This window comes from Podarcis cretensis (assembly GCF_951804945.1).
Source record: "Podarcis cretensis genome assembly, chromosome: 5".
NCBI lineage: Eukaryota > Metazoa > Chordata > Lepidosauria > Squamata > Lacertidae > Podarcis > Podarcis cretensis.
In genome coordinates this window covers 23858425-23875402 of record NC_137174.1, presented here as the reverse complement: position 1 = coordinate 23875402, position 16978 = coordinate 23858425, and the positions used below count along the sequence as shown (strand labels likewise).

General features: G+C 41.5%; 1 protein-coding gene across 1 annotated transcript; it reads right to left on the bottom strand.

The window, feature by feature from the left end:
- Positions 1 to 234: 234 nt before the first annotated feature.
- Positions 235 to 16835, bottom strand: TIMM23B (translocase of inner mitochondrial membrane 23 homolog B). Its single transcript, XM_079975760.1, has 7 exons — positions 16573 to 16835; positions 14999 to 15057; positions 13117 to 13210; positions 11805 to 11889; positions 6462 to 6520; positions 4983 to 5093; positions 235 to 688 (listed from the first exon to the last, which is right to left on the bottom strand). The coding sequence occupies exons 1-7, from the start codon at positions 16679 to 16681 to the stop codon at positions 573 to 575; spliced, it is 633 nt and encodes a 210-aa protein (XP_079831886.1). The 5' UTR covers positions 16682 to 16835; the 3' UTR covers positions 235 to 572.
- Between the last annotated feature and the right edge of the window lie 143 nt (positions 16836 to 16978).

Below are 16978 nucleotides of genomic sequence, written 5' to 3'. Positions count from 1 at the left end.
GATTATGGTAGCATCAAATGAACCTCACTCAGCAGATTAATTTAGGTAGAGGCCAGAAGGTGGAATCTTGTTCCCCAATAGTGGACATGACACAATTCAGAACACAACAGAAGTTATAAGGCAAATGAATTGAATTGTGCAAGTTGTAAAATCACTCTTAATGTACTGAGGCACAGTTACTTGCTACAAGAAACAAGTTGCCTATTACCAACAGATTAAAGAAGTGGCAAAAGCTGTAGGGACAAAAACTTTTTATTAGAACCAAATCAAGCAACAGTATAGGTACATAAACCTCATCACGGGACAGACAATTAACTTGGGTTATGTAAAGTAAAATAACTAGCCCAGGCAAAAGTGAACATGCTGCCAAAACAAGATCTTCAGCTGACAACTTCATCACACCCTCACAGATACTAGCACATTACTATCTGGCAGCTGGAAGGATAGACCAGTTCTGATAACCATGTCACAGTGAGGTTTTCTAGTCTTTGTTTCCACTCTGCTCCATGCTGTACTGAAAGGTTTCAAGTCTGATTGCACTACATGTGTAGATTCTCAGTTCTCAATGCTGCTCAGAGTGATTGCCTCTGCACTGAGCCCTTCATGTGCTCCCAGTTGTTGTAGAGCGCATAGAGACTAGTGAGCATGAGTCCTGCAACGCCACCTCTCGCTATCCCTCGTAGTCCACCTGTGGAAAACAGTAGCAGTAAAGAAAAGAGATCAGCCAATAAATGTCAGGGGCTTAGTCGCATGGGCTGTGCTGTACTAGAACATTTGTACAAGTAAAACACAGTACCCAAGACCACAAAAACTGCCATTGCTTTGGAAAATATTGACACATCTCAATGGGAACAACATCTTAAAAACAGTGGTTCACAAGCCCAGCCACTTATTAGTAGAAAGAAATTTTAAGTGTCCTAACTCAGACACAATGACTGCTACATTTAGGTTCATGACATAAGGTGTGAAGAAGAAAAAACAATTCCACTTACATACAGAAAAGGGTCAAATATATTAAATTTCAGCCCTAGCTGGAATATGAATATATGAAAACAGAATCCCCTTTCTATAGGTTTAGATTTGTTTTACCGAGGACTGTCATTTCCAGGGCCTTAGAAAAAAAGCAGTTTGCAGCAATGCCACTACATTTTGCACTGATAGATAAAAAATATGTTGAGCAGGGAGAAAATCCCATCTATATATACAGCCTACAATGGGCTATGTGACAGGATTTTTGTGTCGTGACTTTATATGTGATATAGCTAAAAGCAGTTCAGGAACTACAACAGAACACTTAATGAAGTCTTGACTCTCTTAAGAGTTGTATTTTCAAGCAGGACAGAGGGGGAAAAAGCTAGTCTAGTTTGGGCTTAATTCCGGTGTAACACACCAGAAGAACTTGCTCATGGAGATGAAAACCAATTCTCATTTTTTCTGATAATGTGTAAAGCCCTGCAATGAAACCCTTTCCACTGCAATGTAGTTGTCCAATACCCAGCTATGGAACACCCCAAAGGAGAACAGCAGAACTAAGCACCAACGTACAACCAAGTCACTTGTGTGAAATTCAGTTTGCATTTGCACAGCTGGCAGTGTTTGCCTTTCCTGCCTGAAAATATTTACTTCAAGGTGAATATGTGGTTTTTTGTTTTGTTTTGTTTTAAAAAAGCAAGTTTGGCAAAAAGAAGAAAGAGTGCCTTTTGAGTAACAGGGCTTAGAACTCTCTTGACCCTTTTCAGTTCTGCTTGCTAAGCGATAGGCGAATGTACTCCTGTCCCTCCTCTGAAGTCAATTCTGCTAGCCTTGGATAGCAAGTCACTTTACTGAATCCCCCAAAACAAGCAGCTGTCATTATCTTTCTCTTACATACACATGTTGAGATAGGAGAATGTCAAAACATGACTTAAAAAGTTGCAGGCTGCAATATTTGAAAGCAGACACTTACAGAGCCTGCCAATTGGGAAGGCCTATCCAGTACCAACTTCTGCCAGAATAGGGCACCTCCACAAAGACAGCTTCCTGATTGCCATTGGAAATCCCCCCTCCAAATAAAATAAATGCAAAGTCACACACCTCTGCATTTCATACCAGGTGTGGGTGGCATGCCATCTGCTCTTATTTCATGGTAGTTTTTGTTACATAAATCAGCCTTCTAATGTAAAACGTTTTGTGTAAAAATGTAAAAAGTGCTGTGTTTTCCAATGGTTCTAGTAAACAGGTCACTCTAGCCTACAGGTGTAGCATGTTTTAAATTTATAATCTATTGGGACAATTGACAATGGTGGGACCCACTCTATGTGAATAGAACCAAATGGTTTTCAATACAAATCATGCCATTCCACTGATGAAGAAGTGAGAAAGCTAAAAACACCCAGTTTCAAGCCTGATGAAAGCTCCAAGCATGTCAGACAAGAACCATCCACTTTCTAAAACAAAAAAAAAAGCAATTGCTGTGCAGGGCTATCAAACTCCCCAAACCTAGAAGTTTCCATATACTTCCGTTAAACCCAACCTAGCTGGTTCCTGCGCCATTGCTTGTTTCTATTTAGCCTGCATATATCCAGAATAATACCACCAATACAAACTATTTCATTAGATCCCCAATTATACAGGCATAGTTATAAAGCACCACACATTCTGGTTCCACAAATATATTTTCCAAGTAGTGATGATTTAATTTCCGTTGGGTTTCCCTCATAATTAGCTTTCCTTCTCCAAGTTCTCATGCAGAATTCTCAGAAAGAGCTTTGAGTTCTACTAAGAAAGCTCAGATACACCAACTGTCCCTGCTGGTGTAGGCTTCTGCAAACCGCGTCTCAGCTTTAAATCTTGATGCTCCTGAACCTTTCTAAGCATGCTTGAAAGAATCTATTGCTGCATGGGAAGTAGCTTCCAAGGTTTCCCAGTTCAATCTTTTGGGGGAGAATGGAGACAAAGAGGGCTGCTCAGCTTTAATGCCTCATTTTCCAAACCAGGGGAGTTAGTTTCTGAAATACACCCACACACCCTTCCAAATCCTACTGCCACTCTAACTTCGAGTTTAATTTATACGGCAGACAGAAGGCAACAGGCAGCAACTATTAACTGGATAATATTAACTGTTCATAGAAATGCAACCAAAGTGGCGAACTTTTCAATAAGCACAAACCAAGATTTGAATACATTTTTTCCTTTCTATAGATCCATGTACTTTTGGCACTCAGAAATGATGACAAAATCTTTTTCATGCTTTTCGCTAATGTATCACTAATTTCAATTGATTTTCTGATACTAGTCATATTTAATCTAATGGCACTTTGCTAAGATAAGACTTGCAGTAGCATGTGTCAATAACATAAATCTGCCATTTAAAATTGGGAGGAGCCCTGAAAGTTAACTAATGTTGAAACAAATAGAACAAATAGCTTTATTGCTTATGATAATGTTGAACAAGGCTGGACCTGGAGAGTGATCTATTACAGCTGTAGTAGGTAGAAGTTCAGGTAAATATTTCTAGCTAGAAAAGATGGACAGACTTTTTAAAGAGGAGCCTGCTCTACAATTGATAAACTGGTTTCCTATTTACTGCTTCCAGTGTGTTAAAATCTGTGTAAAAAACCATGGCCTAGTTTCTTCAGCTCTTCTGTTGTCTGTAATTGTTGCACACAGAGCAGATCTATTATGCCAGCACAAATGTCTCTTAACATATTTGTTTCCACTTGAGAATTTGGAATAAATTTTTGCATTGGGTTCTGAGGTATATAACCTAAGGCTGCACAACCCTTCCTTTGTTCCGAGGGGAAGCATAGTGTTTTTTTGTGTTTCAAATATCATTTATCAGTGATGTTTTCCAGCTACAGTCTGAATCATTTTACATATAGTGCTATCCTGTCGGGCTAAAATTGTAGGATGCCTTTTTTTACACTAATCCTTACTGGATGTACTATAGCTAACTGCCAGAGAACTGTTATGGAGTTTCATGACCAAATTCTGGTGTCATTTTCATTGTCAATGCATTTCTCAGACTATATGCACTGTGCAGCTCAATTACTTGGGTAATCTGCTGTTACCACAACACCGGAAAGCTAAAGTCTATACAGTGGTGCCCCGCAAGACGAATGCCTCGCAAGACGAAAAACCCGCTAGACGAAAGGGTTTTCCGTTTTTCAATGCGCTTCGCAAGACGAATTTCCCTATGGGCTTGCTTCGCAAGACGAAAACGTCTTGTGAGTCTTGCAATTTTTTTCGCTTTCCCCCCTCTTTTTCTAAGCCGCTAAGCCGCTAAGAGCCTTTTAGCCTCTAAGCCGCTAAGCCTTTAATAGCCGCTAAACCGCTAATAGCGCTAATCCGCTAATAGGGGTGCTTCGCAAGACGAAAAAACCGCTAGACGAAGAGACTCGCGGAACGGATTATTTTCGTCTTGCGAGGCACCACTGTATTTAGAACATTTGTCACACTTAAATTTATTCTGTCTTCTCTTATCACAGTAAGACAAATTGCCTTTTTTTAAAAAAAACCCTCAATATTACCACACAAAACAAAGCATTCTCTCATATTTACCCCCAATTTCTAATTTAGGAACTGTTTGTTTCTTTTAGCTCTGGATTAACAGTTTCTATCACCATTAATCAGAAGGCAGAACTCATTAAAGGCAGAGCCCTTGTATTAGGATTTCAGACAAAGGTTTAATGCATATGGAAAAGGGAAACAGTTATGGAGTTTCATGACCAAATTCTGGTGTCATTTTCATTGTCAATGCATTTCTCAGACTATATGCACTGTGCAGCTCAATTACTTGGGTAATCTGCTTGGGTAATCCGAAAAGCTAAAGTCTATACAGTGGTGCCCCACATGGCTCATGCCTTGTTCTTAAGGTTATAAGAATATATAATCACAAAAGTCAGTAAACATTACATTAAGCAAACACAGAACAGATAGGCTTACTTTTGACCCAACTCCTGTACGCAGAACCAAAACGAATAAAGGTAATTTTGCCAGCGTACCTGTGCTTTTATACAGCATGCCTGTCATGGTCCCAGCAGCAACTGTGTTCAGATCATCTTCTGCGCCTCGTGTTTTTTCAATTATGACTCCAAATGCGCTATACAGCAGTGCTGGAATTGAATTAAAGTCGACAGTAAGAACACGAACACAACAACAACAACAGCACATGTCTAACACAGAACAACCCAGTAAGATTCTGGTCTCAGTATCATTCTCTCTTGGGGAAAGTGCCCAAAACTGAGCTTGCATTTTAAGGAAGTTGACTTAAGATCAATGAAGGAAAGTTTCCCATTACCCTCTCACCCCCAGTAGTGCCATTCCATGTTGTTCAGCAGTGCCCATTGGCCATCCAGAGAGGCTTTTCAGGGTATGAATATGTGCAGAGCAATATCAATGGTGAGAAGAGGGCATGAAACCTTTCTGTAAACTTAGTTAACTTTGGATGATGAAATGAGGAGGTAAGTTAATCAGAGAGGCAAAATGCAGCCCTGTAACGTAAGGAAATGGCAGAATGTGTAGATCCAGGGGACATGAAAGCACTGAAGCTTCTGAAGGGAAAGGTAACTTGCTACTAAAGTGTTTCAACTGGATCAGCTGAATGGTTCTACACAAGTGCCAAATGCAAATATCAATCAATTGGGGCCAAAAGCTTTGAAAAGCACCACCAACATTATTCAGTTGTATTATACAAGGGTGGTCAGCAGCAAACCCAAATGAGCAGACCTGCAATGTTTTACAAATACTGAACATAAAAGAGCAACACACTTGAAACAGGGCCCACTATAACTTTTGAAAAACTTATTTCACACTATTTCAAAAGGGTGACTTTTAAACATCCTATAAAACCATTCCTAATCTCATACTGGAAACTAAGAATGGCAGTTGAATTTGTCTTTTGGTTAGGAAGTAGAGCCACACTCACCCACCCTTCCTAAAGCCCACAACTGAAGATTCTTTTCCCAGAAAGGAACTGAATTCTAAAATATTTGCAGACTTGTCACTAGACAGGTCAGGGTAAAGGACTATGACAAACAAGGAAATGTTACTCAAGAAAACAAACACAGCTGTGAAGTGTCTGTTAATGTATCACTTGAAGGGTGGAATCTTGAACTTTGGGACCTTTGAGCTCAAATGGCAATTTTCCATGATCTATGATTTCTCTGCTGGTGGGGGCAGACAGAAAGCGGGGAGGGAATCCTTGAAGATGCCAGAGTCTTCTGTGACAAAGGGAGATTTTTTCAGGCCTCTAAATCTCATTTAAGGGAAGGCAAGCACCCCTAGTCAGCAGGCCCTAGATTCATTTTATGCTTTGCAATGCAGTGCAATGACTTTCCAAACCCGAAGAAGCCAGAATCCTTGACAAAACTTCCATTCTAATTCTAGTAGACTTCCAGGATTACTGAAAAATTCAACTGAGTTACAAAGAATGATATTGACATTTCCCATGTAGATGTGATTTACACAACAAACTTACTTACCTAGAGATCCAAGAGTGTTGGCCCATAATGCCCCTTGCCTTGTCACCATATTTAAAATCCTACAAGGAAGTAATGAGAGAAAGAGATTAAGCTGTACTTCTTTATCATAGGCTATATTGTTTTCAAGGCCTAAACAGAACCAAAGACAACTTAAGTTTCTTCTGCTCACACCTTCTGTCCTAGAATCTGTTCCATGCATTTCATAAGGCAAGAGTGAAAAAGGGAAAGCTTAAATGAAACTTGTTCTACCTGGAGAAATCAAATGCTGTACAAACGTTTGATCTCTAGCAGACTAGCAATACAGGTTTTACTATAGGAACCTAATTTGAAAGGACAAGTTAAATTCATTTGCATTTTTGAACAAATCTGCTCTGCTTTAAGGCAGGTGGCACTACGTGCCAAGGTTAATTAAAACGGTTATGTAACTCAAATGCAAATTTGGAGCTCAGTGTTATGCAATATTTTTTCCAGGTTTTCTTTTTCCATAAGCATCCTAGCTAAAAGATTTATTGTTCACTTCTTTTTTAAAGAAGTAGATCCATAGATTTTTCTGTAGGCCAACATACTTAGCATCTTTCAGGTTCTGGAGAAAGCAAGTGCACATAACATGGATTGTGATCCAAATAATTAGTTAAGGTGTGCATAATGGCTTGATCATATCCACAGTGAATTTTCTTTTTATCTCCCCACCCCTTTAAATACCAGAGCCTTGTACCTAATTCAAAAACAGCCTCTGGAAGTCCCTCAGTTTCAGAAGCGCTTTGCCTTGTGGCATGAAGAGCACTGTATTGGGGCTTTGAAGCATAATATAATCATTTCTGCTCCATTAATTAGTCTGAATAACTGAAGCTTCTGAACAGATTCCATGGGACACAAACTAAATGAACTACCCAAAGCACATGTTTATATAAACATTTGTCTTAGTTCCAATACAGTGGTACCTCGGGTTAAGAACTTAATTTGTTCCGGAGGTCCGTTCTTAACCTGAAACTGTTCTTAACCTGAAGCACCACTTTAGCTAATGGGGCCTCCCGCTGCTGCGCAATTTCTGTTCTCATCCTGAAGCAAAGTTCTTAACCTGAGGTACTTTTTCTGGGTTAGCGGAGTCTGTAACCTGAAGCGTATGTAACCCGAGGTACCACTCTATATCAATTAAACGATCATTAGAACACGATTCCAGAAGCAACTATATTTGGGTGAATCTGAAATCAGGACTGAAAATTCTGAATGGGGTGACTGCTGCCTAGGAATGAAGAAGTATTTCTATGCATAGGTAGCTACCAAAGATGCAGTACAGTGCCTTAATAATTCAATTCCCCCCCCCCCCCGCCCTCCTTCAGCTATGGCTTGAATTTAGAAAACAGCTTTGGGAGCGTGTTGAAGCTAGATAATTTCCCCCTCCAAGACAGACAACTGATTTGAATATATTCATCAAGCAATTCTTTAAATCGAAATGCAAGGCTGATTTTTTACATTCCAAAGAAAAGTGCTTTCATCAAAGGCAACCATGTTAACTGAGCCAATTCTAGATTAACAATTTTTACCAGTACACTGCTCTACATATTTTAAGAATTAGATCACAGTGCAGTGTGGAGTGCTCTTGTTCATTTTTCCTACCTCTGCAAGCCTTGGGAGTTCCCCTGAATATGCTGATGCTCCTACATTAGCCTGGATTTGGCTACAGTTCTGTCAGCACTCAACAAGAGAGTTTGCTATTAGAAGACATTATACCAAGACTGCCCAAATAGTTTAGATTGCATTAAGGAGCTTGTCCTTTGGAAGACTGTTAAGCATGCAAAAATCCAAGTGCTAAATTATACACATTTTAATTTGGACATCCTTAAATATCACTTCTTATAAACTTTATAAAAACAAAGGGGCGGGAAAGGTCAAACATCCTCTACCATACAAATTAAAATCAGATGCTGAACAAGTGTGTATGCTCCCAGACTAGTGCCGAGTAGAATGTTAACTGCTCAGCACACTCTCAGAGAAGCACAGTATTGCCCCACACTGGTGTCAGCTGCCTCCAGAACAGAGGCAGTGACAAGACAGATAAAACAGGCAGTACTTTTATCTCCCAGCAGTGTAACACCATCACAGGCATGATATGACCCAGACAGCTGACTACCGCTGGAACCTAGGGACAAACAATGAACGGGAGACAAAGGTACCTTTCAGAACGTGCAAGGTGTCATCTGCTCACAGCATGCTGTGCACCTTACAGAGAGCAAGAAAAGTGAAACTAAATCGAAAGATGTTCTTCCCACTGTGCAAGCTCCTACCCAAGCAGAACTGCCATATAATTTACTTATTACAATCCTGGCTAGCTGCTAGTACTTGCACACACATGTGCTGAATGAACATCCATGCCAATTTCCCTTCTGTTTCTTTTTTATGGTTCTACTAACCCAGGAGATTCAGGACTACTTGCTATAAAATTAATGATTCATTATTAACTCATAGTAGTAAATGCTGTGCAGGTGACTTACATCTTACATTTATTTTACTTATGCAATTGCAGCTTTGAGTGGAAGGGGAGGGGGAATAATAAATGGAGCACAGAGGAAACACACTATTTATTTATTTATTTATTTATTCTCCCCACATTCTTGTGCAAAGCTTCAATTGTGGGCTTACCGGGCTTTGGGAAGGTGGAGCAGTCAGTGGCGTAGCGTGGGTTGTCAGCACCCGGGGCAAGGCAAGTAATTTGCGCCCCCTAACCCGTGGATTTGCACCCCCTAACCCTAACCCCCAGATGTTGCGCCCGGCCCCCCCTGCACCCCCCACGCTACGCCACTGCGAGCAGTCCTCCGCCTCCTTCCCAAAGTCAGGTAAACAAGGCATCAGGCTTTGGGAAGGCGGTGCTATGGCTCTGGAAGGGTCCTAGAGCTCTCCCTCCTCCTTCCCAAAGCTGGGCAAGCGCTTACTGGGCCCTGGGACCTTGTCAGAGCCCTCGGGCCTTTTCCCCATAGCCAGGCAAGCAGATCTCCACCTTGCAGAGGCCCTGGTTCCATGGGATCCTGGCTTTATGGGATTTTGCTTATACACACAATGGCCAGGAACGTAACCCCCACCTAAGATGCAAGCTACATACCTGTATAGTCATTGTAGCTTGAATACTCTCACAGAGCCTTATTTTTTGGATTAGTGAGATCCTATGGGAGAATATACTTCAACTGATCATTCAGGTAATGTGGGCTGCCAATTGCGTTAATGCAGGTCAATGTGTCCTTTTTTAATCCACCGTACTTTAACAGAATCTGGAGTTGACATGTCTGAGCAATGAATATTGCTAGAGCTGAGGTAAATGGAAGAAAGATGGGAGGCAACTTTTGTGTCCAATCTCAGTGTCTAATATGGATGCTACAGGAGGCAGACCAATAGTAGCAGCAGTTCCACAGAGCTGAGAATAATGAAGAATCAGAAGGGAATTGCTGATGATTCGAGGAAAAGGGTATGTCATGGATTCTGAGAGGCAGTTGAGTTATTCCTGTTTAGAGAACATATAACTTCCCTATTGTGTAGGATACACTTGCCATTTTTCCGAAACCTATCTTCACTAGTTCTGTGACAACGTTGCAGTATATAAATAACAACAACAACAACAACAACAACAACAACAACAACAATAATAATAATAATAAAATTTCTGAAGGTATGTGTTTCGTCTGGGATCATGCACCAAAATGTTAACAGTTTCTGTACCCCCATTGTTCTAGCAAATGGTAATAAGAAGTACTAACAGATGGATAATTATACATAAATTATTATACATAAATCTTATAGATATTGTTATAGTTTCCCTTTAAAACAGTTTTACAAATGAGGGCCACATATGAGCCACATTTTGTGGAGAATATTTATCCTTGCAACTGCTAAGAATGGAGTGACTGGGATAACTGACCTTCAACATATCTTCCTGAAGGTCCAGTAGAGCATTAATATTAGTTTGCTGCCACCTACTGGTCTAAAGGATTTAATGATTGCCATCTTTCTACATAACAATCTGTTCAATATACATTTTTAAAAAATGACATAGGATCATGAATTTGAATCTTCTATGTCCAGCATAATTTATTTTTGGCCAAGATTTCTCTGAAAGAACAAGAAATCTCATTTGAATGTAAAGCTTATAGAAATCAAGTGAATATGTGCATGTATTGACATCCTATGCCCTTTTAAAATGTGGCTCTTTTTTGGTGTGGGGGGTGTTATTGGGTTGTTTTTATTTTGATTACAGTATATATATTGTGTTCTTTACAGTGATCTTTTCTGTGAACCACCCTGAGACCTCTGGGTATAGGGCGGTACATAAATTCAAGAATTAATTAATTAATAAGGTAAGCATGCACAAATTGATAGGAGGGGATAGAAAGAGAACAAAAAGGTGTTTCCTCAGAAATAACTCAATTACTTCCTTTTTAAGGTTAATGAAGTGATCACCACTACACATCTTAATTCAAGACTTCTCACACAACTCAGGGCAGTGACAATCTGCTGTCAGGAATACTAAAACACCCCAGATTTGGTATTTAGACTTACACAGAAGTGTAATTTTATCCTGACTGCACTAAAGGCCAATTTAATGATATCTCACTGTATATACAGCAGAATGACAACAAGGGCCTTTCATACAGCAAAATAGTATGATTATATGGTGTCTTTGTCTTTATGCTTAGTGAAGTCATTTAGCAGCGGATTCAGGAAGGACAAAAAGGAAGTACTTCTTCACATGCCACATAACTAATCAAGGACGTCACTATCAACAAAACGTGGAGATTTCCAGTAGCTTAATCAAATTAATGGGAACCGTCCACTATATACACTAGGGTCGCAGGTGGCGCTGTGGGTTAAAGCCTCAGCGCCTAGGACTCAGCGCCGAAAGGTCGGCGGTTCGAATCCCTGCGGCGGGGTGCGCTCCCGCTGCTCAGTCCCAGCGCCTGCCAACCTAGCAGTTCGAAAGCACCTCCGGGTGCAAGTAGATAAATAGGGACCGCTTACCAGCGGGAAGGTAAACGGCGTTTCCGTGTGCGGCTCTGGCTCGCCAGAGCAGCGATGTCACGCTGGCCACGTGACCCGGAAGTGTCTCCGGACAGCGCTGGCCCCTGGCCTCTTAAGTGAGATGGGCGCACAACCCCAGAGTCTGTCAAGACTGGCCCGTACGGGCAGGGGTACCTTTACCTTTACACTTACATTTATAGGAAGTCAAAATTCAAGGCAAGCAAGCAAATTAGTATCTGGAAGGCTGTAAGACCATGAATACTTACGAATTCTTCTGAAAACAAAATGAAAAATGAGCAACCCTTGAAAGCTGAAAAGTATCTGGAATTATGTACTTACTGTACATTTCTAGGTTTAGACCAAGCCATGCTCTGTGTCTCCTTCAAGCCCAGTCGCAGGCCATTTAGTGCACCAAATGCAGCTCCTAAAAGGCAGGACATCAGGATTAACCACAGGAAATGAAAACTGAACCCACATTCCAGTAAGGATTAAAACAGCTCACCAATTAAACACGCAGTCTACGGAAAAATAAACTACAATAATGGTACACTTCTACTGAAGCAGATATACAGGCATATGTTGTATTATTGAAGGCAATTTACATTTTACAGGCAAAATAGTGAATGTGGCCTGCATGAGTCACTTGCCCAATCCTTCTTTGCTCTTTATTTTTTGTTCTTATGTTCTCTCTTCCTGTACCATCACACCCCATAGCAATTACCTACTGTATTCTCTACCTTGGGGTGGGGGAGAATAAACAGCCCCTAGAAGATGCAGGAAAGTGAGATGGAAAAATACCAAATCATGCCACACCAGCAAAAAATATCTATTAGTCTATGCATAGAATCTTCAATAACCTGTTATAAAACTGCAAATTTTGTATGTTCAGAAAAACCACAAATGCCATTTTTAAACAGCATATGCTATACTGCAGACATAAATGCCATTATAGACAGCTGATGTGTATGCTCCCATTCTAGTGCTGAGCAGGATATTAACTGCTCAGCACACTCTCAGAGAAGCACAGCACTGCCCCACCCTGCTGCCAAAATGCCTCCAGAACGGTGACAATGTAACACTGTCAGGCACAGTGTAACACTGTCAGGCACAGTAATGACACGGACAGCTGACTACCACTGAAATTTAGGGAATCAACAACAGTCTCAAACATCCCAAACCTTCACTCAAATGTTCCATCGTTCATTTTTGGCAATGAAGGCCTTGCAACTGTTGTTACAATTTGATGATTATGTCCAGAAAAGCCTTCAAAATTGCCCTAAGCTTACAGAAAAAGTATCAACAGTGTAAATGGGGGAGAGATACAACCTAGATCACAAGGCCTGGGAATCAATGCACCGTGAAAACAGTGTAAATCATTGGCACTCTCAATGGTGCTAGAAGACTCTGTTCTGTTGTGCCACAGGACTATTGCTTTTGCTACAAAAGAGTAACACACTACCCCTCTAGAAGTTGCTACTATGATGCACTCAAGTTTGTGTTGCTTGCTTTAGACAAGAAGTATGTCACTGGAGACTTGGCTAAATTTGATACATTACAAATATATTTTTATACACTACACTCACCCACACACATACAAATTCTATTCATTTTAAAACAGAACATCACAATATAAATTAAATGTTACCCATACCTGTCATGCAGCATCCTCCAATTGTAAAGAATGCCAGCTCAAACCTGCCCCTAGTTTTGCTAGCTCCAGTGGGTAAAATGAATTCATCTGTGTCCTGAAATGGAAATATCCTTTTAAATTACATTTGTGGCTAAAAACTCGTTTGCTTTATAAAAACAGGGGCATTTGACTGTGTTGACATTTATGACGAAGTGTTACTTAAGAGAAAAATAAGAAGCCTTGCTATCTCTGAGCTAATCAGGTGCTCAAATGAAAGGTTAGATAACAAGGTCCATAAGAGAATAATACATGGTAAATAAATCTACCAGAAATTCAAGCCATTGCATGTTGACCATGTGTGTAAGCTTCTAGTCTAGCACTGAGCAGGATATTGACTGCTTAGCACACTCTCAAAGAAGCACAATACTGTCCCCCACTGGTATCAGCTGCCTCCAGAACAGAGGAGCTGACAGACAGCTAACATGGACAGTACTTTTATCTTCCAGCAGTGTAACACTGTCTCAGACATGGAGATGACAAAGACAGCTGACCACCACTGGAGTTTAGAAACAATCTGTATCACTGGTTCCCAGATTAGAGAGAATTCACACTTAGTTTCTGCCCATACTAGCCTATAGACCTAGAAGCTGCAAGAAGCTGGGATTGTGTGGCTGTAGATCTTTAAGAGCAAGCATGGCAACAAGACAATTGAACACTGTAAGCACTCTCGAGTGGACACTGCGTGTTTGAACCCCGTGAAAGGGAGCTCCCAACTTCTCTTCTAGCTTATAAGAGTGGGTGGTGCATGCTTAAGGGCTAAACATCTAGATATATTTATCTTTCTGAACTGTTTGGTGCTGTTTGAAAATGGGCCATTTGATCTTTTCTCAATAAAATTAACATAGAACCTTAACTCTTCTGTTAAGGTTTATCCATTTAGCCTTATTCATTTACTGAAATATGAGAGAACCTGTCCTCAATTTGGAGCGCTTGATGAGGAAACTGGTCAAAATCTTTTTTGAACTATACAATGACCTTACTTGCGCATGGGTTGATTCCAGAGTGACAAGTGTCTCATTTGCTCCTGTGCAAAGTTGTGGTTTGGCTTAGCACATTAGTAGAATCTGTGCTTGTGGTTTAACCTTCCATGGCTAACCATGGCAAACTGGGCCAACATTTACTTACACATGTACAGTGGTACCTCCGGTTGTGGACGGGATCCATTCCAGAGCTCCGGTCAGATTCCGAGGTGTTCACTACCAGAGGTGACTGCTCTGCGCATGTGTGTGGAGCGATAGAGCACTTCTGCGCATGGGTCGAAACCCGGACAAATACTTCCAGGTTTGCTGCATTCGCATCCTGAAGTTTACGTAACTAGAGGGTTACGTTACGCAAGGTACTACTGTATAGGTAAAAAGGTAAAGACCCCTAGATGGTTAAATCCAGTCAAAGATGACTATGGGGTTGCGGCAATCATCTAGCTTTCAGGCCGAGGGAGCTGGTGTTTTTCCGCAGCTTTCCTGGTCATGTGGCCAGCATGACTAAACCACTACTGGCACACAGAGGACTGTGACAAGTGCCAGAGCGCCCAGAAACGCCATTTACATTCCCGCTGCAGCAGTACCTATTTATCTACTTGCCCTGGCGTGCTTTTGAACTGCTAAGTTGGCAGAAGCTGGGACACAGCAACAGGGGCTCACCCTGTTGAGCAGATTTGAACTGCCAGCCTTCTGATTGGCAAGCCCAAGAGGCTCAGTGGTTTAGACCACAGCGCCACCCGCATCCCTTTACCTTTACGTTACATACACATACTCATAACTTTTACATAAATTTCTTAAATGAACATTTAGCAATCAATTGTAACTATATAGCAATATAATTTGAACAAGTATTTACATCTCACCTGTATAAGGTATCTGGGATCTACATTTAAATATGGAGACAAAGGATTCATTCCAGTCACTGCAAAAAATAAAATATAAAACAAAAGATAAATTTCAGTATAACTAGATGTAAAAGTTCATATGACAGTTAAGGGCTAAGAAAGAAAAAGATGAAAAATTAAAACAGTGTTAACTTTCAAATGTACATTGTGGCCTGGGTTGCACAAAACGCTAAGCCAGACTGGCTTAGAACTATCATGTGAGCTCTTCCAGAAAAAACATGAGCTGATTCAGACAACACACCAATGCTTGGTAATGCAGCAGCAAATAAAGGACCAGAGAGAAGTAAAGCAGCTGCGTTCTTGCTAAGTCAACGTGAGCCATGCTTAGCTTGTCTACCAAGCAATCCCTACTCAATGAAATAATATTCATAGTGTGAGCCATGCCTGTCCTATGAAGCTGATTAGTACAGAAGAGAGCAGTGTGGAGAATGAAAGGAGAGAAAAGCCAGTACACATGAGTTTCAGGCTAAGTAGCCACACTTAAGAAATCTGTGTGTTAATGTAGAACTATCACCTTGAAACTCTACTTACAACAGAGTAGAAAAGCCACATGCAGGAATACATCAGGAAAAGATACTTTTTCTGAAATGCTCAAAAGTTATTCAGACCATTCATTGGGTCAAGGCCTTAAAACTGGTATCCCTCATGTTAAGAAAGGAGGCATTTGATCATGCTGGCAAACCCAAATTAAAACAGGGACCACTTTCAGCCTCATGACTGGTGGAAACACCACAGATGCTTACAGGACAGGAATAGTTCAGTCAGTAAAGCATGAGACTCAATCTCAGGGCCGTGGGTTTAAGCTTCACATTGGGCATAAGATCACTGCATTGCAGTGGGTTGGACTAGATGACCCTTGTGGCCCCTTCCAACTCTACCATTCCATGACCTTGAAAATACACCTGGAAGAGTTAAGCTGCTTTCTCTCCTTCACAACTTTTACGAGCTGCAGCCCCACAAACCTGCCTGCCAGCACCTTCATTCCCCCCCCCCGACTTCCTTCACTTCAAACTGTACAAAACTGCACAGTGGAGAAAATAAAAGAAAGGATCTAATACAAGCTCCAAGAAAGAGCACCAGCCTTCTGTTCAATCCTATGTGATATTCCTCCCTTTCAAGGTAGACTTCTACGCCGCCACATCGGTCAGTTTTACGTCTTTTATCTGATGGTATTCTATGGTCAAAGCTGGTTATTATTATTTTAAAATTTCCTTTATACTTTTCAGGTTTATACATTTCACTAATTTTTAACATTTCAAAGCCTGACTTCCTTCCCCTTCTTTCTGCGGTTCCTGAAATTTATTTTTATTATCTTCTGCATATCCCAAATTAACTTAATTTGCTTATTTACTCATCTAATTTAAATATATACTATTATAAAACTGCAGGTTATTACAATAATCCTGCCAATGTATCGTCGTCATCATCATTTTATCCCCCCCGCCGCATCACTGGTTATAAAAGAGGGATGAATAAAATAGGGCACCCCCAACCCGAAACGAATGAAGAAGCTCCCCTCGCCAAATACTCACGAGGGACTCCGGCCAGGTCCGCGTGGGAATAGCCGGGCCCACCCATCGCCGCGCCGCCGAAGAGGCCGCCGAGCCCGGAGCCCTTCGAGTTCCCGGCTCCCCCTTCCATGGAGGACGAACTTTTGCCGGGGGGGCTTCAGCAGCCCTCTCCCCTCCCCCTCCTCGTGCTCAGCAGCGGCGGTTAATGGACGTTTTTCCCTCAGCGCCCGCTCGCTCGCTCGCTCTTGCCTTCCTCCCTCAAGGCCGGCGCGGGAAAGGAGAGCGCGACGACCTCCTCAGCGCCAAGGCCGCGGTTGACGTAAAGCGACTCCGCGACGCCGGCGCGCCAGGCTGCTTCGCGTGCGTCTCTAGTTCCGCTTTACGACGGCGGCGCTCTCTTGCTTTCCGGCTCGGCCGGGAAACGGGA